The following is a 22,942-nucleotide window of genomic DNA, read 5'->3' on the forward strand; positions in this document are numbered from 1 at the left end:
AGAAAGAAAAGAGAGGGGTAAAGGGAGGAAAGAGATTCTTTGCAGTCACACGGCAGCCCCCCCCCCCTGCCCAGGCCTGCCTCCCACTTCCACCTGTGTGCGCTGCCACTGCCTCCATGCTCTTCACAGCCGAGCAAAGAGACCAGGGCTCTGCAGTCCCCTCGCCAGCAACATTTCTCCCTTCTCCGCCCAGCGAAACCCTGCAAAGCTCAGTGCACAGGCCGCCTCCTCCAAGCAGCCTTCCCGTTCCTCCCCACCCCGCCCCCTCCCCACCCTGGGGTCAGGTTAGTCTGTCCCAGCTGGGCACCCTATCCCACTGTATCCCATTGCGGGTGCTGCTCTCTCGCAAGGCTGGCCAAAAGAACCTGCAGGCTGCAGATCCCGCAGGAAGGAGCCGGCACTGGAGCCCGCACCTGGGCCCCTGTCCTTCCTGCCAATGCACTGAAGTCAGGATTCTAGCTGTGGACGGACAGTCCCTTGGTGGTGAACGGCTGGCAGCTTATGGAAGTGTTGAGCGCGCTGTATCCCAGCCAACCCCGTGAGCGGGAAAGAAACGAATCCTGCAAGATGACTCTGGCTTTGGGGCAGTCCTTTTGACATCTCTTTGGGTAACCCGGTATTCGGTAACAGCCGTCTCCCTGAGGACAGGACCAGGCCTGGGGAGCCTGTGTAACCCAAGCTCAGGGCCACCCCAGCAACCCAGGGAAAGGAAGGAAGGCAGGGAAGTGGGGAGGAGATGAAAGAAAGAAGACAAAAGAACAGAGCAGGCGATGTGTTTAATCATTTATAAAGAAGACATGCGGCTACATTTTTCCGCCTTCTTTGCAACATACTGATGCCTCAGGTTTGCCTACCGAGGGTAGACGTTCTAGGAGCATTGTAACATGTGTCTGCCCGGGAAACTCAGTCTACCTAGCCAGGCCCTGAGCTGAGCTAAGGAATCAAAGGCTCTCCAACAACTCAGCTTTCAAAGCCGGCTTCTCTTTTGCAATTACTGCTAAGTTAGCAGATAACCAGGCCCAAGGTAAATAAGCGAGTGTTTTCACCGAATTCTTCTGCTTCTTGTTGACTATCACACATCCAGCAAACTGTAATGTCCTCTGCGCTATTATCTCCATTGTAAATTCTTCCTGCAAATCTGGGAGGCCAGGGTGGTCACCAGATAAGGGATCCAAGGTTCAGAGAGGGGAAGTAGCTTGCCCAAGGCCATCCAGCCCAGAGAAGGTGCGGCAGGATTCCAAACCAGATTCTGTGCCGTAGGAAACGCAATGTTCTAGCCCCTCAATCCGTGCTAACCCAGGTTTCAGTCCTGCACCCAGCCCATTGTTCTCTTGTCTAAGAACAATCCGCTGGCCTTATCCCAGTACCAACAGCACTATTATTCAATTAATGTTTAACTTTAAATAGATTCTCCTCTTCAAACGAAGGGAAAAAAAATGATTTGTACAGTGACATGGATGTCCCCTCCGTGTGCCTTATCAGCCATAATTAGGTCCGCTCCGGAAAGCACAGGGCGAGTGGGAGCCACTGTGTTTTGTGATTTTCTAGCTCAGAGGTTGGGGCTTCATCCAAGGGGCCCTCCGCAATCATGGCGCAGGTGTTGAAGGTGTGCTGGGACGGTCTCCCAGGCTCCACATATTCCAGAAATGCAGCCCCCTTGATGCTTCCTACTTCCCTGTTCCTCTGTGCCCCCCACCCATCCAGGGACCCCCCCCCCAAATCCTCTCTCCTGGGAAGAGCTGTGCCCCAGAGTTTCCTCAAAGGCTCCGAGAAACTGCAACAAGCTTCATTTTCCTAAGCCTCTCTGCAATTGTCCACACTGAGAGAGAGAGAGAGAGGGAGAGAGAGAGAGTGAACCCTGGCTCTAACAGCAGCATTCACAACCAGGCGCCATGCCTCCTCCCAGCCTGGCCAGCAGCTGAGTCAGACGGCTCCCTGCCTTCTCACGGGGGCACATGGCAGCAGCGAATCCGGGAGGACTACTCAGAGAAGTGCTCACACCCGTGGCCGGCGCCGTGGCTCACTAGGCTAATCCTCTGCCTGCGGCGCCAGCGGGTTCTAGTCCCGGTTGCTCCTCTTCCAGGCCAGCTCTCTGCTGTGGCCCGGGAGTGCAGTGGAGGATGGCCCAGGTGCTTGGGCCCTGCACCCACATGGGAGACCAGGAGGAAGCACCTGGCTCCTGGCTTCAGATATGCCGTGGCAGCCATCTGGAGAGTGAACCAACAGAAGGAAGACCTTTCTCTCTGTCTCTCTCTCTCTCTCACACTGTCTATAACTCTACCTGTCAATTTAAAAAAAAAAAAAAGTGGCCACACCTGCCTCACCACACACAGCTGGTGTGGGATGAAGTTGCGCAGTCCGACTCCCGTGATCTCCCCAGCCATCACCTCCCCCACGCCTGGTGCTGGATGAGCTGCTTCACTGTCCACTGAGCCCTGGATCAGGGAACCGCTCAGCCAGGACACGGACTGTGACTAAATCTCCTTTTGCCAGTGAGGGGGCTGAGCAGCCCAGGGAAGGGGGGGGAACCGTTCAGAGACAGGCAGCACCTGAGTGACACGTGCGGATCAGAAGCCTGGCTTCCTGCCTGGGTTCGAAGCCATGCCCTTGGCTCTCTTGTCCTCCTCACAAGGACTTGCAAATCCATTCGCCAAAAGTTGGGAGCTGTGGAAAGGTGGCAACAGGCAAAAGTGCCCACTTTATCAGCTCTAGCACACAGACGCGTGCCCGCGCGCGCACACACACACACACACACAGAGTAGGAAATGTACCAGCAGGAATGTCATTATGAGAAGCCCTACCTCTGGGTAGAGTTGGTGGACCTCTTAAAATTCTGAAGACATTACAATGCCCTCTGTGTAAAGTTCTCCCCATGGCTCTCAATCTTTTTCCTATTTAGACAGTGGGGACAGTTCTTGTCTAGGGCTGAGAGCGGGTAGAGGATGTGGCCAGCGCAATGTCCTTGTAGATGCAATTATGAAGAAAAATGATACGGCCCCAGAGTTTCCAAGTAGGAGAAGCAGTCCCTTGTGTAAAATGAAGCTCACAGTAGGTATCCAACAAGGCTGTTGTGAACAGAGTTGGCACATGGTGCCAGATTGGAACACCACCCAGCACAGAGTTAGTGCTCAGGGAGCATAAACTAGGGAGGAGAAATTTCAGCTATCAGTTTACATGTTGTTTTAAACCATATTTTCCTTTAAAAAAAAGATTTATTTATTTATTTATTTATTTGAGAGGTATAGTTATGGACAGAGAGAGAGAGAGAGAGAGAGAGAGATCTTCCATCTGCTGGTTCACTCCCCAGATGGTTGCAATGGCCGGAGCTGTGCCTATCTGAAGCCAGGAGCCAGGAGCTTCTTCCAGGTCTCACATGCAGGTGCAGGGGCCAAAGGACTTGGATCATCTGCTATTTTCCCAGGCCATAGCAGGGAGCTGGATCAGAAATAGAGCAGCTGGGACAAGAACAGCAGGGAGCTGGATCAGAAATAGAGCAGCCGGGACAAGAACCGGCGCCCATATGGGATGCCAGCACTGCAGGCAGCAGCTTTATCCGCTACGCCACAGTGCCAGTCCCATCAGTTTATATTTTTACAAATACACATTTTTTTGTTTTTGATTTTTTGGAAATTGTAGAAGCACACCCTTCAGAAAACCTAGAAATGAACAAACTCAAGATATTTCGAAAGTGAATGGGCCAAGATAACTGTAATGGCTGCTTTAAGCCAGGGATGAGAGATTGACCTTCTGAGGATGAGAAAGAGCCATCGCAGAGTCACCCGGGGGTCAAAGGCTGCCTGGGCCACTCAGCTGCAGCAGGGCCTTGGACAAACCACACTTCCCCCCAACCCTCCCCCTAGGTGTGGAATGAGGACCCCTCCACCGGGAACTTGATGACTAAGGGAAAACGCGGTGACTTTCTGAGTCTCTGGCGGAATGAGCACTCAGCTTTTCCCAGTGGACAGTTTAAAATCTTTCGTCCCCCACGCTACTCCAGGATCCAGCTGTAGTCCTTAGGTCCTGGGAGGCCAATATCCCAACTCCAGGGTTATTCCAAAGTCCTTGGGCATGGCAGCCTGCAGGTGTGTGGCCACCACCTGGATGGATCCATTTATTCCACCAGAATTTATTGAGCCCCTCACTGTGCCAGGGGCTCTCCTGGGCACCAGACACAGCGCTGTAAACGCAAAGCACCTGGGAGGTGGTGGGCAGTGGCCAGTCGCGTCTCCGCGGATCTCGGCGAGGCCAGCTGTCCTGGGCAAGGAAGGCGCAGGGCGGCGGCGGGGTCGGGAACTGCGCGCTCTCCCGCCAGCTGTCTCTGTGACCTCGGGCCAGCGGCCGCCCCGCTGCAGTGACAAAAGGGCGCAGGAGGCTGAGGAGGTCCCCGCACCCTGCCCCAGCGCGATCCCAGGGAGCCAGAGAGGTTGGGCACGTGGAGGCGCTTTGCTGTGGCCGCGCGGTTTTCCCCCCAGTGCAGAAACTAGGTCTTCCTGCCTGGGGAGGGTGGGGCCACAGCCCCCCCAAAAGGTTCCCCAAAGCCTGGGGCCCAGCTCCAAGGCCCCCGACTTCTCTGGCGGGTTAACAAACCTCAGAGTAATTGCTTCTAATCGCCTTCCTCCTCCAGGTGGAACAGCCCACCGATGCTGTCTCTACCGAGCAGGGGGGAGCCACTGGAAAAGCTTCTGTTTTCCTTAATTTGACAAATATATAATTACGGCTATTAAGTAATTCCTTCAACTTCCCTTTCCCTCCCTCCCTCTAGCTGGGTCGGCTGCGTTTGGGAGCTGAAACAGCTCGGAGGCCACCAAATAGGACAGGTTTGGGATTTCCTCCCAGGGATGGCGGCGCTTCCAGCTATTCGTGGCAAAGGGAATGAAAAGCTTTTGCAGGGCCAAAAAAAAAAAAAAAAAAAAAAAAGAATCCACGTGTACTTATTTTTTCATGATGCACATTTTTCCGCAAATTTTTTGAAGACCCCTTGTATTTTGGAATCCATAGTCCCGGCTTCTCCTAACCCGGGTGCGCTGGCTGGTTCTGGAGCCCCCCCACCTCCATCCATCCAGTAGCCCCTCTGTCAAGTTGGAAGAAAAGGAAACGGTAGCTCTTTCTTAGCGGGTGAGCAGTTCCAGACGCATCCCCTCCCACCTTCACAACCCCTGCCGCGGGCCAAATACATAATATTCAGTATCAGTACAAGCTGGATTTGCATTTCTGCAAGAGTGTTTTTTTTTTTTCTTTTACCACTCCCATCAAGCTTTAAGCGTCAGTTTTCTTCTCCTTCAGGGTCCCAACGTCCTAGGGCTGCTTGGGGGACCAGAAGCAGAGATGGAAACCTCTCAGCCCAGCCCAGTGTGGGTGGTTATTCTGGTGTTGCAAATGGGTAAAGCAAAAGGAAATGGAGGGGGAGGGGCAGAGACGTGTGCCAGGAGGGCAGGATTGCCTGGGTGCCACCCTAGATGTTCCTTAGGGAACTCAGCTTCCGGGAAACACCTCTTCCAAGGAGCTCTTTGAATCTTTCTGTGCAACAAATCACAGCCCTGCCGGTGTGACCCTCCCTCCGGAGAGAGCAGGGATTGGGAAGGTGCCAGCACACGGTGCCCAGGAGCTGGGAGGCAGGACACGACTCCCTGCTACCTGTGTACACCTTTTTCCTTCCTTTAATTCTCATCCTCACTGGACAGAATCGCCCATCTGCTTCCTTCTCAAGAGATGGGCAGTTATTGCCGTTTTATAAGAGGAAAAAGAAATTCTATGCCTTAAACATTGGTTCTCATCTGTATACAATGCCAGAAAGAGCAAATGAAAGGAGAGGTTAAAAAAAATTATATCCGTAATGGACCACGGCAAGATAATAGTAATATCCAACATTCACTGACCGCTAGGCACTCCCATGTCACAGAGGAGAGACTGTACACAAGGGCGAGTGGATCAGGAAAGAAGTGGCCCAGCCCACTCTAAAGGCAGCACAGCTCTCTGAGGCTCCCAGGCCCGGGGCAGCCACAGCCACACCCGGCTTCCCGTGAGCCTTCTCTCCTGGTCCTCACCAGCATCCCTTAGGCATCTTCTGCATGTGAGGCCATGGTGGCAAATGGTTAGCAGTAGGTCCTGGGTCTGAACCCAGAACCACAGAAGGCAGAGCCCCTTGGGCCACCATCACACCTGCTGTGACAGGGACAACCTCGGGTCTGCAAATACCCGACATTCCCTCTCCCAAGCTGTGCCTTCCTCTCCCTCACCGCTTCCCGCGCAACACCCTCTCCTGGGGACACAGCGTCCACTCGGATCCCACCCACTGCTTCTGTCCTCTTTGCCCACTACTTCTCCATCTGCACAATGGGCAGCCAACCAAGGCTCAGGCTTCAGGAGGTCTTAGGTGACCCGCGCAGCGCGTTGGCAAAGTCCTTGCTCGAAATTTCACAAGCAAGGGTTTTTTTGTCGCTCAAGGAACCTCAACCCGTGGCCCGAATGCCCGCCCCTCTGGGGTCCGATCTTCCAAGCACAGGTGAGGGAAAAAAAATGAGCTCAGAGAGGGGAGCCTTTCGCCCGAGGTCACACAGCCACCGGGTAAGGGTGGAGAGCAGTGTTGTGGAATTCCTGGCGGACGTCGGCGCCCGCTTGTCTGCCCGCTTCTGATACCCGGGTTCGGGAGAATAGGCCGCTAATAAGCGGCCCATTAGGAGGAATTGTCACTCCTCTGGGAGCGAGGTTGTCCCATTAGGGCGAATTGTCATTCCTCCTGGAGCGAGGTTGTCCCGGCTCCGCGCAGGCTGAGTGCCGGGGCCGAGAGCAATTAACGCGGCTCCGGCGCGGGCAGCCGCCTCTGCCCGGGGCAGCGGGGGCGGGGCGCCCGGCGCGGCTGGAGCCGGTCACCCGGCGCAGCCCCTTCCCCCGGAGCCCGCCTTTCATCTCCCCGCGCCTGGCGCCTGCCCGCAGCCCTGGCCCGTCTACAGCCCCCTTCGCGGCCCCTCCCCCGGCCTCCTCCTAGCCGCCAGGATCCAGCGATCAGGCCTCGGGGGTTCCAGTGCGGCGGAGCGCGCGCCGCGCTCCACAGTTTGCAAGGCGGGTTTTCGCCCTGGGACTCCCGGTGCACGTGCCCGGCCGCTCCTCCAAGGGGCCTGGCGCGGGTGAAATGCGCCCAGCTAGCGAGCGAGCGAGCGAAAGAGCGAGGAGGGCTGGGGGTCGTCCGCGCGCAGAGGCCTCCGTGCCACGCCGGGGTCGGGGTGGATTCACGGGACTCCCACTTCCTGCGTGGCTGACCTGGGGCAGCTCACTTTGAGGCTTCCTAGCCTAAGGCTTTTTTTTTTTTTTCCATCTGTAAAACGGGGGAAATGACCTCCGCCCGAAGCGATGTGTTGAGAGAAACAAATGAGATCTCGGACAGGTCCAGGTATTTAAGCCCTGTCCGGGATTGACGTTTGACTGAGACCGAGTTCCGTTGCGAACCCCACGTCCCTGCTTGTGCGTACTGCAGCTACGCACACATCCCCGGGGCGCTAACCTGCCCCGGCCGCCTCCCCTTCGCGCGGACGGAGGGACTCGGTGGGCGCGGCCGGGGAAAACCAGCCCTGAGAAGGGACCCTCTTTCCAGGTTGACCGGAGGGAGAAGCTTCCGTGAAGGCGGGCGGTGCGCCTCGCTTTTGAATACCTGGCAGAGAGAAAGCCTTCGATAAACTGCTCTGGGTTTTGATAGATAATAATGTTTTTTAAATGGATCCACGCCCACTGACTTTATGGAGTCTGTTGAGTTTAATTACCCCAGGAGCTATCAAGGTGGGGATGATTAGCGCTCATTTTAGAGAGGCAGAGCAGCGCGCCCAAGGTCACGCCGCCGGGAAGAGGTGAATCGAGGGTTCTGGAAACGGAGCCAGCCTTGGAGCAAAGGCAGAGTCGCGCCTTGTGCACGGGGGGCTCCGGTGCTCTCGAGGTTCCAGCCTTTCCCCAGCTGTCTCCACCCCGGCACAGAGCTGGGAGAGCGAGAGCGAGGGTAGAGGGCATGGCCAACAGGTTGGCTGTCACCCTGGGCATCTCCTCGTAGGCAGAACCTGGCACTCTGGTTTTCAACACTAGCTGTTATTATTTTTTTTAAAATCTCTACCATTTTCCTATTTCTGGCTTCCGAATTTTCTTTCTTCCCGGACATCAGGACTCCAGAGTTTGTTAAAAGAGTTCCAGTGACTTTTTAAAATTATTATTATTCTAATATCCCAGGAATGAGTCTTCGAACCCAAAGCCGACAAATATTAACAATGAGTTTTCAGGATCAATCATAAAACATTGGCTGCGTCCTGACTAACCGAAAGTTGAACCCTTTTGTACACTTTGGCAGCTAAGGGCTAAACGAATTTCAGATTTGCTTCCAAAATATATAACCTACCCCTTGCCTTAAACATCTAGAAGGCAGAGAACTTAATCTGGATTTACCTGTACTGTATTTGAGATGACTATCAAGCCCACTGTCATCAACTATGACTCAAGGGGAAAATACATACATCTCTAGATAGCTTTCATAGTTATTTTTCTTTTTTTAACTTTCTCTAGGTTTCAGTTTGTTGAAGAGAGAGAGAAAAGAATGTGCATGTTGCTTGTGGTGCAGAGATCCAGAGGTTTTCAAAGGCTGTGTTTAAAATTTCTTGACTTTTCCAGGACACTCTAATCAAAATGAATTAACTGGCCAGTGAAAACTTTTTTTATATATATACTGTAAGACGCAGATCCCTTCTTCCAGGCCAGCCAAGTGTCAGTCCAGGCAAAGGTTTGGGACAGGACATCAGAGAGGTGTCCTGGGAAGAGTGGAAGGATCCGTAGGTCCAGGGGTCAAGTTTCTGAGACTCTTGAACTGGAAGATGGCCCCAGTGGTCATTCAGATAATGTAAAAACATTGTCCCTTCCGCCTGGCGCTGGAGGACTACTTAGCAAGCCTCTGTGGCGGCCAGGTGCTGAGGCGAGTGACTTCCTGTGCACCTTGTCCATGGCAAACTGGTCCTTCAGACACAGCTGTAACCTAGAAAGAGCCATTTCAGGTAAATTGTCTTCTTCGCGGGCGGCCTGGGGAGCTGCAGAGGATCCGTGTGCTCTCAGAGTTCTCTTTCTGCTTCCCAGGATGGAGACAGTCTGATCAAGGAGGCTTTGGGACGTGATTACTTAAGCTATAATTTGGGGTGGGGCAGGAATATCTGTGCTTACACACGCGCGCGCACACATACACACACAGGTGCAATGAATAAAAATGTACTTCCCAAAAGGATATGCGAAGGCCGGGGTTGTGCAAACTTGGGACCCTGTGTTTCTGAGACTTGGAAGCGGGAGGGAGACACTAAATAAAGTCGTCACCTTTTCCGCCCTCCCCATCCAAGCAAACACTGGCACCCAAACGCGCAAGACAAACACACGCAGGGACCCACAGTTGTTCTCGGTCTGGTCCAAGAAGTCGGATCAGGAGGTCGGGGGACCAGAAAGCACTTTTTCCAAGATTTTTTTTTTTTTTTGGAACCGCCCTGGTTCTGTCCTCGGGATGGGGGCGTTAGAGATGGGGGCGACTGGCTTGAATTCTCCAGTCCGCTCCGCCTGGGAGCGGGCAGCCGCCGACCACCCCAGCAGCTCCCTCCCTGGCTCTGCTGTTCTTAGAGGAACGAGTTTTGCCGAGAGCGGCCGCGGCGAGCACTTGCTAAACGCGAGGCGCCCTTCGGAGAGCCGGGCCTGTTTTATGCCAAGGGATGTTCAGGGCTGACCTCTGCAGTTGTGAAGTTGGGGCGCACAGTAGGCGCTTCCCTCAAAGTTCCTGCAACGCCGGCTCCGGATTTGAAACACACTCTGGCGGCGGCGGCGGCGGCGGGGGGCGTGGGATGGGCGCGGGGTACCCTTTAAAGAGGGGTCAAAGAGAGAAGAAATGAGACTCGGCGAACTTCCTCTTTAAATAATCGGCCTTAATTACGCCTTGGACTTTTCAGTTTTGGCGTGATTATAACCCTTGAGGGATCGCCTAATAACAGCTCTGCTGACTGCTCCTGTAATTAACTCCTAATTTATTTCAAACAGGAAAAAAAAAAAAAAAGAGGCCCCAGCCTCCTGCGCCAGAGCCAATCGGAGACGAGCGCCCGTGGCGTCAGCGTCAGGGCCGGCGCCCATTGGCCGCGCCGAGTCTCCCACTTCCCCTTGGAGGAAAGGCTCGGCTCCCGGCGCGCCCCTCCCGGCTCCCCCCCAAAAAAAGTTGGAGTCGCGGCTGCCGGGGTTGCCAGCAGAGTCGCGCGCCGGGAGCTCCGCAGGACAGAGAAGTTATGGCTTCTCCGTCCAAAGGCAATGATCTGTTTTCGTCCGATGAGGAGGGCCCGGCCGTAGTGGCCGGGCCGGGCCCGGGGCCTGGGGGCGCCGAGGGAGCCGCCGAGGAGCGCCGCGTCAAGGTCTCCAGCCTGCCCTTCAGCGTGGAGGCGCTCATGTCGGACAAGAAGCCGCCCAAGGAGGCGTCGCCCCTGCCGGCCGACAGCGCCTCGGTCGGGGCCACCCTGCGGCCGCCGCTGCTGCTGCCGGGACACGGCGCCCGGGAAGCGCACAGCCCCGGGCCTCTGGTCAAGCCCTTCGAGACCGCCTCGGTCAAGTCGGAGAACTCAGAGGACGGCGCGGCGTGGATGCAGGAGCCCGGCCGATACTCGCCGCCACCCAGTGAGTGCGCGCCGGGGTCGGGGCGAGGGGTCGGCGGGTGCGTGGGGAGCTGGAGGGAGCTTTCGGGCAGGCGTCTGAGGCCGGGGGTGCCGAGGCGCCTCCGCTTGCGCCGTAAGCGAAGCGAGGAGTTCCGGACCCCTAGGTTTCCGTGCGCGTCCCAGGCACCCTCTGGGGAAATATCCGCACCGAACGCTCCCCGGATCCCTCTAACTGCACAAAGCGTCCAGCACCAGCGCGCACCCGCGGCTCCGGACTAGAGCGAACCGCCCGCTGGCTTTGCGGAGTTCTGCGCGGTGGTTCGCAGCCCTCGGCCTTGCTCCCCTGGGTCTTGACTCCCAGGGTCTCTGTCCTGGGAGTGGAGAGTACCCCACGGCTCAAGAGCGCTCGAATGTGTATCAGCAACGAGGCGGGTGCCCTGTCTCCTTTCAAAGCTCCACCCTGCCAGGTGCACCCCCATTTTAAAGATGCGCCAACTGGAGTCCTACCAGACATTGAGAAACCATGACTCTCTTTCGTGGGAACCGCGGATGTCGAAGCCCTCTCCCAGGAAAGGATGGTGGGCAGAGACTTGCCCCCGTCTTGCCCGAAAGGCTGGCTGCGACGTTTGAGCTTCGCCCGGAGCGGGCTGGAGCCAGAAGCGCTCTGGCTCCGCGGAGCTCACAGCAGTAATTAGTTTACGAAGTGATGGGCATTAGCGCCCCAGACCCGGATCCTCGCCAGAACCCCGGGACCTGTGGCTACCCCCTTGGTCAGTCGTGGGTGCCAGGCTTTTCGGAGGATTGAATTTGCTTGCCCGATTCAGCAACGACCGCTGGATTGGGCACTGGGGACCAGGTGTCTGAGCTCCCTCTGCTTGTGTTTCGTGCCCTGGACCCCTCGGATCCCCTCTTCCCCAGTGGGGACCAGCCTGTGGTCTGCACACCTGCCTCCAGCTTCCTGCTGCTGAGGCTGGGTTGATTTTTTTCCCCCTTCTACTTTAACTTGCATTTTGGGGCCTTGAATTCTTTTGCAATTTGAAGGAATCGTTGCCTGCAGTATTTTGATTTCTACCCCCTGTCTTTCCACCTCCTCTGGGCCCACCCTTTAGGAAAGGTGAGAAGGAAGGAGGCCCATGGAGGGACTTTCTCCAAAGCTTGGGGAGAGGAAGAAAAAAAAAAAAACTTCTGTGTTTCCATCTTTCAACCCTGGAGACTTCAGATACACAGTGTCGGGTGAACAAAACAAGGCCATATACCCAGGCGTCAGTGGCTGTCCCCTCTGGCGGTCTCTCTCCACCCTGTTAGAAACTCTGAAAGACTCAAAGGGCGCAGAGATTAAGGACTCAAAGAATTTAAACTCTGGTTTGCACAGTGCTTTACAGCACTTTTCACCATGTGATCTTATCTGATCTCTGTGTAGCAGCAGCCAGCCAGCCCCTTGCTAGGTCCAGAGGGCGGCGGCAGCCATCCTTAGTCTGGGAACTTTTAGAAGATCACCTACCCGGGAGCAGACAGGACTGGGACCACTGAAATAAAAATTAGCACTCACAACCCTGCCGAGCCATCGGTATTATTCCTCCACTTTAGCGACAGTGAAACCAAGCTCTTTTAAGACACTTCACTTGTTTAACACATGCGAGCACTTGTATGTTCGTAAGCTGGGGCCCATGGCCGGCGGGTGCATCAGCGATTCGGGCCTTGCATGGAGTAGAATGCGTAGGTCTGGTATGCTGGCATGCTCAGGCCTCAAGGGTCTGGGGGGGGGGGATTCCTCAGCAGATTTTTCCAGAGCCCCTGGGGTTCTCCGTAAGGCAACCTTGGGCCCTGCCTGGAACTTTTACCCGACAAGACCTGGAGAGATCCTGAGGAAGGTTTCATTTAACACCCATGAAAAGTGGTCAGTGCGAGGAGCTTGGAGGTGGCAGCGGGTTCCCCAGGGTTGAAGCCCTGGGCCCCCGGGAGGGCCTGGGGCAGGAAGGAGCCAGCTGCCCAGACCTGGTTTTGTTATTCGGAGGAAGTAGGATAAATGCTGTTTTGCCTTGTATAATCGCATCCTTCCTCTGGCTGGTTTAAAATGGGGTGGAGGGAGGGGGTGGGGAGTGGCACACTGAGAGGAAGCCTTGCTCTGTTGCTTTGATACACATATGGGGACCCCTCGCCGCCTGGCTTTCATAATTCCAGTGCGGCCCCATGGAGCAGCTGGAGTTACCTTCCGCAGGCTCCTAGATGCTTCAGAACCCTTACGTGGCGCCGGGGGCTAGTGTGTGCCCTGAGTTGGGTGGCTGAGCTAGGAGGCTTGGCCACCGGAGAACTTCGAAGCCAGGACTAGGGAGGGGGAGAATTTTGCCCCGAAGGCCCAGTTCTGTTAGTTCATTTGTAAATGAAGAGGTAGGCTTCCCTCTGCTCTAGCTTTTTTGGGAGTTAGCACATGCAAAAGTCTAGACTTTTCTGCTCACCCACATTTCTATTCCTTTGATTACAGAACTCTTTTTCTTTCTTTAAATCAGTACGGTGATGGTTAACAATGTGACACCAGGACAGATCTGTTTCTTGTTGGAAGAGGAGGCTGGGTTGGGACTTGTGCTGTGTCACCCTCAAGGATGAACTGTAAACTCTTTCTTGGGCCACCGAAGTTACTGAACAAGAAATGCGACATTCTCCCAGGAGTACACCGGAGGAATTACTACTGTGGCTACATTTGGGAAATTAGCATAGCTCATAAAAGCCAAGTGCAGGACATTAATTGTTTAGCGTTCCAGCCCCATGGCTCCACACTCCTCCCCCTGCCCTTGAGGAAAACAAGTGCAAAGTTCTTGGTGCTGCAGGATCACAAGGATGCCCCGGTCCTACAACAGCGGAGCCTGCCCGCTCTTGGCACACCTTTATTTCGCTTGTAATTCCCCCACTTCTAAATGTTGGTGACAAACTAATCATTTACACATTTGCCCTAACTCATAGAGGGCATGACCGAGATGTCTTCATATGCTCTCAATTCTCAGGCAGCCTGATTTCCCCTGACATGTACATTTATGGGCGAGCTAAGTTCTCCCTCCTCTTAGTAAAGTTTATATTACAGAAGCACCCAGCCAAGAAACTTACCCCACATCCAGCTCTGTAAAATGATGTTCGGCTTTTATAATCTGTAGACTGCATGGAATGACAGCTGCGTGGTTGTTTATTGCGTGGGGCTGTCCAGAAATGCAAAGATGCTATTAATTTGCTGCAGACCTGTTTGCGCAGCTGAACTTTGGCCAGTGCACTGCCCAGCCCACAGGGAGCAGCTAGCCCAGTTTCTAGGACCCTTTGCATTTTCTTTCTCTTTTGTGATTAGCTCAGGGTCCAGAGAAGGTGGGGGTAACTGTGCCCCCATTCTCCCATTTTAAACGTAGAAATTCAGTGCAGAAGAGATAGTTTGATTTGTCAGCTTAGGAGGCGTCTGTTCACATATGTTCCACTCCTATGCTCTCTTACAATGTGTGTCGTGCACAGAGGAAGTTCCATGACGCCGTTCAACTCTCCAACTTTTTTTAAAAAGACTCTAATCGTGCAACAAGTCCATTTAAACATGGTCCCTCTCCATCCCACCCCCAAGACGTGGTTTTGACAAAGATAACCATGTTACTGAAAGATGGAAACACAAGTCCAGGGGTGTGTGTGTGTGTGTGTGTGTGTGTGTTTATGTGTGTGTGTTAGGCTAAGTGCTTGGAGTTAAGAGGGGACGCCTGCGCAGGCACCAACCCTTGGCTAATGCACTTGCCTCTGTTCTCTAGGACACATGAGCCCTACCACCTGCACCCTGAGGAAGCACAAGACCAATCGGAAGCCACGCACTCCCTTCACCACCTCCCAGCTCCTGGCTCTGGAGCGCAAGTTCCGTCAGAAACAGTACCTCTCCATCGCCGAGCGCGCCGAGTTCTCCAGCTCGCTGAGCCTCACAGAGACCCAGGTCAAAATCTGGTTCCAGAACCGAAGGGCCAAGGCAAAAAGACTGCAGGAGGCAGAACTGGAAAAGCTGAAAATGGCCGCGAAACCCATGCTGCCCTCGGGCTTCAGCCTCCCCTTCCCCATCAACTCGCCCCTGCAAGCCACGTCCCTTTACGGAGCCTCCTACCCGTTCCATAGAGCTGTGCTCCCCATCCCGCCCGTCGGACTCTACGCCACGCCAGTGGGATACGGCATGTACCACTTGTCCTAAGGAGGCGCTCAGCCACAGACTCCAGGCTGGCTGTTGGCGCCTAGGGCTCCCTCTCCGTCTCCAGCAAGGCCGCCGCCACCACCCAGCAGCTCCCGATCTGAGAGCCTCGTGCCCCACCCCGAGGGGCCGGGGCCCACCCCACATAGCTGGAATTCATTCTCTGGCTGAGACACCAATCAGGTCCTGTTCGCTTGGTGTCATCTTCCTGACGCCCCCGACTCCCTTTACAAAGATTGGCTGGCTGTTTTTATATATAAGTGTATACATCTATATAAAATGAAATATAAAACACTTTTATACAACAGACGTAAAAAAATTCAAATTATTTTGAAAGGCAAAATTTATATGCATATATATATCTATCTATACTTTTCCTCTATAGTTCATCGTCTTAAAAGAGACTGCGTAAGTCTGTGGCATTTTTCTCAAAGGGGGGAGACTGATGATTTGGGAAATTGGCTAAAATATGGCATTTTTGATAGGGTCATTGACTGTTGCTTATGGAAAACAAACACTAGCCATAGACACAATGCGCGTAGGAAGTAGATAGGGGGCATATCCCACGTTTGCGTTGTACATGCACACCACTCATTAGGTATTCGGCCCTAGTTGTTTTTCTCTCTTCACGTTGTTGAAGTTTGACTTGTTTTGTTGTTTTTTAAGATCAGTAGCCGAGGTGAGCAGCATCCTGAGAATGCCTCGGGGCGGGTAGAAAATGGGAATCCTCCTTAATTCCTCCCCGGGCGACTGTTGCTTAACTGCCTTTCAGATGATTGGAGTCAGAAGTTAAAGCACGCAGAGATGCTAGGTACTGCAATCCTCACACATTGCAAACAGTGATTTTTTTTTTAGGGGGGAGGGAGAGAGTGTAGTACTTTTTGCTTAAAAAGATGAATATCTTGTAACCGTGACCTACATACTAAATATTCTTGAATAGATCCAGAAAGAAAATCATGCTTTCTCTGTGTGTACCTATTGTATGTGCTGACCTTATTAGAAACGTTTATACACTTTTTAACACGTTGGGGGTGGAAGGTAAAGCCATGTTTTGACTTGCTAAAGATGGTGTTGTCAGACAACCCACTTAGCTCCCCGGTATGTCACCTCCCTGCCCCTATCACCTCTTCCGCCAGTATACATTTTATCCCTTTGAAAGGGTACCTTGTACAATTTTATATATTTTATTGAAGAGTTATTTCTTATCTCTTATTCTGAATTAAATTAAACGTTTTATGCCATAAAGTTTGTCCAAACTCACAATTATTTTAAGAGACACTCTCCGGGTTTAGCTCAAAAGAGGAGGGGGCTGGTACGTTTAATTATTCTTTTAATGTGAACCCATGAAGAGTTGTGGCCAAATGAAGCCTGTGGCAGGGGGGAAGGGGTGGGAATCTTGAAAATTGGGATTCCTGAAGAGAGGTGCACTTGCTATTCGTGTTTCGAAGGACAGTGAGGTGAAAATGGCAGGGCTGCCGCAGAGCGATCTGCCCGGAGTCCAGTAGTTTATAGATGACCAAGGGCAAATCTTGAACTTGAAATCTCCCAGCTACCCAGACAACAACAAAGAGCCAAGGATGAGGGGCTTGTAGCTGTCTCCCTGGAGGGGGCGGAGGTGGTAGGGTACACTGCCTGGGATTGGGGTGTGGGGTGGGCACTCTCAGAGTGTGTCACCATTCCTGTCTACTCCCCAGGAAAGGGACCTTGAAAGAACACCTAGAGGATGGTTTCTTCCTCTAGGCTCCCCAGCCTCCGTCTCCCAGGGAGAAGCAGCTGGGGTTTGGAGCCATGGCCAAGAAGGCAGAGTGGGTGAATAGGTAGACGCGATAGAGAAGAGCTGAAACTCCGCTTTCTGTGGCACTGATAACACCTCTCCGAGCTCTGCTTTCGGCTGGGAGGCGCCGGCCACCCCAGGGACAGGAGGCAGAGGAGAAGGAAAACTTCAGCGCCGCGGGAACTGCGCGGTGGGGAGACCTGGCACCTGGTGTGCGCTCGGGCCCGCCGGCGTCGGGATAGGCCCTCACTGGGGAGATGGTCCCGGGAACAGTGGGTCCCGGTGGGCTGGGGTTCCCAGGGGTCACGCGACGTGTCCCCTGTGCCGGGCGTGATGCAAACCGAGGGGTCAGCCCGAAGCTGGAACCCGACTTCCCCGGACTGAGCCGGTGCAGCATCCCCGAATCGACCCCAGTGTGCGCCTCTGCCATCCACCGCCCCCCCCCCTCGCCCCAGCCCAGGCCTCTCCGGCCCGAACTCCTAACTGCAGCCTGGGATCCAGCCACATTCACCGAAGGGATGCGTTTTCCTTAGGCCCAGGCGCTTCCCAGCTTCGTCATCAGCCGCCAAGTTGGGTCCCTAATTAGCCTGTCCACCGAGCTTCCTCCCCGGCGCCGCTCCGACCCCGCAGCCCCGGGCGATCTCAGTCCGGGCGGGGGATCTGGAGGTGCCGGCTCCGGGTGCAGGCTCAGCTCGCCCCCGGGGAAGAGGGGGTCGCGATCCGCAGGGCGATTCGGAGAAGCCGGGCAGCGCAGGGGCAGACTGGACTCCCAACTAGATGACTGCGCACTACCCTCCTCGCCTGGGATCCCGAAGAGAAACTGAGGCTCAAACATCCGCCCGTCGCCGCTGCTGGTTGGGTGGCATGACCTAGTGGGAGACCAGGCCGGGGGTGCGCGGGGCTCCCGCTGGGGCCTCCAGTTCCTGGTGGTAAGCATGGTCGGGGCCTCTTTCAGGCTTGGTCGGGCACGCGGGGTGTTTTAGAAGTCAGATAGATGGACGACCTGCGGCGCCTTTAGGACCCTGACTCACCCAGGACCCGCGCCGCCGCCCGCTGGAAAACACAGCGGAAGATGCCAGCGTGCAGGCCCTGGGCTGCGGATTCCCGCCGACCCCGGCGGAGAGCCTGGCGCACGGACCTACCCGTCTTTGCACACCTTCAACCCTGGCATCCAAAAACCTAGCCGCAAGACAGCCGCGCTCCGGGGGAGGAGGAGGGAGAAAGCAGGGCCGGTCCCACGACCCGGGGCGCATGCGAAGGAGGCGCTAAACATCTTCTTCCGCGTCTTGTCCTTTAGCCGTGGCACACGCCTAGGGCAGGTGTTACAGCTGTCGGTGACAGCTCGGGGAACTGAGGCCCCGAGTGGGGGCAGCCCGGCCCAAGCATCCGCGGAAGAGCTGGGCGTCAGCTCCCGCAGGAAAGCGCCAGAGTCCCCATCCCTTCTCCTGGGGACCCCGGCTCCCGCGGCCCCTCCCCCTCCCCGGCCTGCCGCAGGAGGTAGGCACCGGGGCCTGGCTGAGAGCGGACGCGGGCGAAACTTCTGCCTGGCCCGATTGAAAAGAGGATCCCGGCCTTTGAGCAGAAGCTTGTCTGACCGAAGGAAAACTCCCACGGCCATTCTTTGCTATAAAAGCCTCTCATTTGCCACGGATTGGAGAGGCCATTGCCCCACCCCCCATTCCCTTTCCACTGCTGGGCTTGAAATAAGCATAAACCTCATTTATAAAAGAACCCACGTCACACACACACACACACACACACACACACACAGAGTCTCCCTCTCTCCCCGAAATCACTGGGCCTGCTGGTCGGTGAGGTTGACTGTGCCTGTTTGCCCCTTCCATGTAAGCAAAACAAAACAAAACAAAAGCAAAACCAAAAACAAACCCAAAGACCCAAACACACCTCCTGCCGCCCCCACCCCCAGCGCACCCCCAGCGTGGGGGATGCCGCAGGCCTCCCTGTTGCAATAAAACGGTCACAGCAAGTAGGAAAAGCCTGCTGTTAGTTCCTGGGCCCCTGAACTCCCTCTCCCACCCCCCAGCCGCCCTCCCACCTCCTCCCTCCGACCAACTAAATAAAAAGCAGTAAAATTAACTTTCCCAAATAGCTGCCTTCAAAGCGGAGCAGAGACCCCGGCCGCGGGAATCCCGAATCCCGCCCTGATAAGGTTCATAATAATCAAATCCAAACTCCAGGCATCTCCTCCCACTCCGCTGCCATCCCCTCCGGACCCCTGCGCATTTGTTGATGAAAACACTTTGATGTCCCGAGTCCTCCAAACAATTATTATTATAATTTTAAACAACCTGGTATTTTCCATTACTAACGGCTCGGGCTTTGAAGTTACACCTCATAATTTCCTAAATTAAATAAATCATTTTAAGTTTGCACTGGGAGGCTTTTAATAGCAGAGAAAGGAATATCATTATCTTATTGAGACCCAATTGTGGCGGCTCCAGTTTGGCTGTAGCTAGGGGCAAAGTAGGCTCACTCTAACAGACATACTTTATTAACCTCCCATAACTCTTGAAAGAACATTTTTATATTTTCTTTGATTTCCCCCCTCCCTCTCTTGTTTTAAAGCTGTCCCAACCTTTAATTAGTGCCTAATATGAAAAGCATTATTTTTTTAATGCTATGTAATTCACCAGAGGCAACATGCCAACTTAACAATTGTTTATTAGACTTGGTTTTGCACACAGGGCAAAGAATGCCGCTCCAAACCCAACTTTTCATGGGTGGTTGCACTAATTAATACAGTGTCTGAGACTCCTAGGGGGTTTTTTAATATTGGAGCCTATGGGGGCGGAAGGGGGTTTTAGAAGTCCGGCTCCTGCCGACGTGCCCCGCTCTGATTTCTTTCATGCTGTTTAGATCCTGTCTGTGGAGTCAGCACTGGCAGAAACTGTTCCCTGGCTCAGCGCAGACTCCCCGGGCCAGAGGCGAGGGCCTGGGGAACCCCAGCACCTCTGCTCGCTCGGGATGTACGGGTGTGCGGCCCAGGCTTGGGGTGTTCACAAGGGCTTTGGGGTTGGGGGTGCCCTTGACTCAGTGTGGAGGGGCCAGCGAGGCGCTGGGGTTGGGCCAGAGGCAGGATCCGCCAGGTGTCCCTGGGCGGGGACCTTGCTGACAGTGAGGCAGAGCCTGGGATGGCACTGGGGGAGAGGGGGCCACCGGCCAGCTTCCTTCTCATCTGATTTCTCCTGCACTGCCTGTATGCCTTCACCTCTGGCTGCTCCCCTTTGCGATCCTTTGTCCCCTACCTCCCGCCTGCCACTCTTCTTTTTCCCCTCCTGCCACTCCTGCCTGTGCCTGGTCCCGTCTTTCTGATCTGTCCTCTCTGCTCACTGCCCTCAAGCCCCTTCTTAACTTTCTCTTTGCTCCCTCTTCCTGCCCTGTCTTGTCCCTTGGCTCCGTGGTCGCGTGCCTCGGTCTTTCTCCGTGTTCGAATCTCATCTCACCGCTCCCTCTTACGTCTCCCCCCTTTTTTCCTTTTCTTTCTTTCTTCGTCTTCCTTTTCCTTCTTCCCCTGCTCCTGCGATTGCGGGCCAGATCGTGGGAGCCCAGCCTGGCACGCCGACCTGGCGGGTCCCGACGCCGCGAGTCCCGCGCAGTGGGGGCTTCTCCCTACCATCACACCCTCCCCTCTCCCCCCTGCACCTGGCCAAGGAGCACCGGGGGCGACCCTCGCGCAGGAAGGGGGCCGCGTCCCCAGATTTCCGCAGGGGACCGTGGACGTCTGGGCGACCAGGGCAGCGTCCCAGCGCGCGGCCCCTTCCGCCCCGCCCGCCGCCGGCCGCCCGTTTGATGTCGCGGGCCCTGCAGGAATGCGGCCGGGTTATCAATCACCCAGCTGGATCGCGAAGGTCTCGGCCTAATCACATTTAATTGCTCGTGGAGGCCCACTCTCGCCCCGGGCCGGCCGCTGCGCTCAATTACTCCCCAAATACCTGCCATCAATAAGTGCGCGCTGACACAGGCCCGGCCCGCTCCGCCGGCCCGGGAGACCGCAGCCGGCCAGGCGCCCGCGGCCGCACCCCGCCCCCCACCATTAAACCTACACCTCGCTCCCCAGAGGAGCCGAAATCCCAGCACATAGCTGCAGCCCCCTCGCTCAGCGACTCGCATCCCTCGGCTCCTGCGAGTCTCCCCACCGTCGGGGTGGCCACCTGCTCGGGAGTTAGACCCAAGCCCGCTTCGTTCCAGGACGTGCAGTAGCCCAGGTAGGACGGGACCTCGCGACCTGGCCAGTCCCCAAGCTCACCGCGGGACCCACGAGGCAATAGCGCCTCCCAGAGGCCGGAGAGTTACCTGGGGCTCTGGGCACTCAGGTGTGCTAGCAGCATCGTAGGCCAGGTACTGACTGATTCAGCTTTCAGGCGGGATCTGACTTATTCCCCCTGCTAACTTAGCGAAGTAGATACTCTCAAGCGCACATCCAGGCGAGGCCACCACAGCCCGAGGCCCAGTTCAAGCTGAGGACGCCGCCTGGCTCCAGCCATCTTCATTCGAAGATTTCCCTGCCACCCTGCAGTTCACGAGCCATGGGATTGACCGTTGTCTCAGAACACACAAGTAAGCCTTAGCCAGCAAACTGCCCAGAGAGGTGACACAGCAAAGCCGTTCAGGTGTGCTACTTGTGAACGCCTGTGCGACACATCCTGTCTGTGTTCTGTGTGGTTTGCTATTCCCGGAAGGGGGGGGGGGGTCATCGTTACACATTTAAACAAAGATGACGGGGTTGGGGGAGGGAGGTGTCATCTGCAGTCTGTCTTTGACTTCCTATATTCAATGGTCTTTCTTAATCCTACATATTTGTGCATGAAATATATCCCAGTGTCCAAAAATACTCTCAGATTCGGAATCCCATTTGGCCCTGCGGGCACAGGGAGGGGTGTTATTATTAGCCTCATCTTATAGAAAATCAAAGGTGTGCTCAGAGAGGGGAGGGGACTGGCCTGAGGTCACACAGCACGGGGCACAGAGTGAGCTCATCAGCTGTGTGTGCCAAGGCCTTCCCAGAGGGCGAGGTTTGCCCCTCCCCCCCCCCCCCGCCCGCCACCATGAGAGGTCTGTCGGACTCTTTTGTGTTTTGTAGACCCAAGAAAGTGTACAGTTCCCTGAAAAGAGGTTTCTGGGTTGCGGGCCAGATACAAAAGGGGCTATTTTAATGGCAACACTGGCTATTTTTAATTCCAGCGCTGAGAATACCCGATGATGGAAAACCTGCCTTTGTAAAGAAGTCGTGTACTGGTCACTGAAGTGCCTCCCGAAATCCCATCTCAGAAAATCACCTGAAAGACGGCGCTGACGGATGAGGCGGCCACGGGTGCGCGATTGGCCAGTGTGGGGGAAGGCTGAAGCCTCTCCTCCCCACCGCACCGCAGCCACGCTCCTTCCAGCTGGCCTGCCTGCTCTTTGTTCGGCAAGGAGAACAGAGAGGAGCCAAAGAGACAGTCGGAAATCCCAGGAGGGGGTGTGGGCAATACGATCCCGGGCTCCAGAATTCCAGGAAAGCCGCCGGGATGCGGGGAGGGGGCGGGGCGGCGGGCCTGCGCGTCAGCGCCCCGCCCCCTCCCCGCCCCGGGCCGGCCCAGGCCGGGGCCAGGTGGCCGCCGCCTCCGTGCGGGGCTCGCGCGGGTGCCTGCGAAGCCTCAGACCTCTGAGATGAGAGGGTGCAGACGTTTTGCCCTTGCAAATAGCAGGCGAGTGCGAGGAAATGAGGCCTTAGATGGAAAGCGGCAATTAAAGGGGAAGGCGGCAGGTTTTCCGGGCCCGGAGCTGGGGAAAACCGAGCCGAACTCAAAAATACTGCCGGATTCTCTTCTGCTCCCGGCCCTGGCTACATCTGGGACTAGAAGGGGGATTCCATGTGGTTTTCTTTTTTAATGTTTAGTTACTTATTTGAAAGTCAGAGTTACACAGAGAGAGGAGAGGCTGAGAAAGAGACGGGTCTTCCATCCGCTGGTTCACTCCCCAATTGGTCACAAGGGCTGGAGCTGTGCCGATGGGACGCCAGGAGCCAGGAGCTTCTTCCAGGTCTCCCACGTGGGTGCAGGGGCCCAGGCACTTGGGCCATCTTCTGCTTTCCCAGGCCACAGCAGAGAGCAGGATCGGAATTGGAGCAGCCAGGATTCGAACCAAAGGCCATATGGGATGCTGGTGTCACGGGCGCGGCTTTACCTGCTAAGTCACTGCACCGGCACCTCCATGTGGTTTTTAGAACATGATAAATATAATGAATTAGGGCCGGCGCTGTTGCTGCATAGTGGGGTGGAGCCAAGGCCTGCAGTGCCGGCATCCATATGGACACTGGTTCGAGTCCCGGTTGCTCCACTT

At 55.4% G+C, this 22,942-nt stretch overlaps 1 protein-coding gene and 1 long non-coding RNA gene across 2 annotated transcripts; both read left to right on the top strand.

Moving 5' to 3' along the window:
- The first annotated feature begins 10,111 nt into the window (after positions 1–10,111).
- Positions 10,112–16,072, top strand: MSX2 (msh homeobox 2). Its single transcript, XM_002710390.6, has 2 exons — positions 10,112–10,656; positions 14,405–16,072. The coding sequence occupies exons 1-2, from the start codon at positions 10,275–10,277 to the stop codon at positions 14,827–14,829; spliced, it is 807 nt and encodes a 268-aa protein (XP_002710436.2). The 5' UTR covers positions 10,112–10,274; the 3' UTR covers positions 14,830–16,072.
- A 4,509-nt stretch (positions 16,073–20,581) lies between these two features.
- LOC149126160 (uncharacterized) lies at positions 20,582–22,022 on the top strand. The gene is made up of 3 exons (XR_016234905.1): positions 20,582–20,826; positions 21,016–21,178; positions 21,803–22,022. It is a non-coding gene; the product is annotated as an uncharacterized LOC149126160 (long non-coding RNA).
- The last annotated feature ends 920 nt before the right edge of the window (positions 22,023–22,942 follow it).

The sequence above is a fragment of the Oryctolagus cuniculus genome, chromosome 6 (assembly GCF_051225735.1).
Source record: "Oryctolagus cuniculus isolate XC-2025 breed Fujian yellow rabbit chromosome 6, ASM5122573v1, whole genome shotgun sequence".
NCBI classification, from domain to species: domain Eukaryota; kingdom Metazoa; phylum Chordata; class Mammalia; order Lagomorpha; family Leporidae; genus Oryctolagus; species Oryctolagus cuniculus.

Bases quoted from the DNA above. Each gene is read 5' to 3' on its own strand.
- MSX2 (XM_002710390.6), top strand. From the start codon at position 10,275: ATGGCTTCTCCGTCCAAAGGCAATGATCTGTTTTCGTCCGATGAGGAG. The intron at 10,657-14,404 runs GTGAGTGCGCGC...TCTGTTCTCTAG, and splicing joins CCGATACTCGCCGCCACCCA to GACACATGAGCCCTACCACC.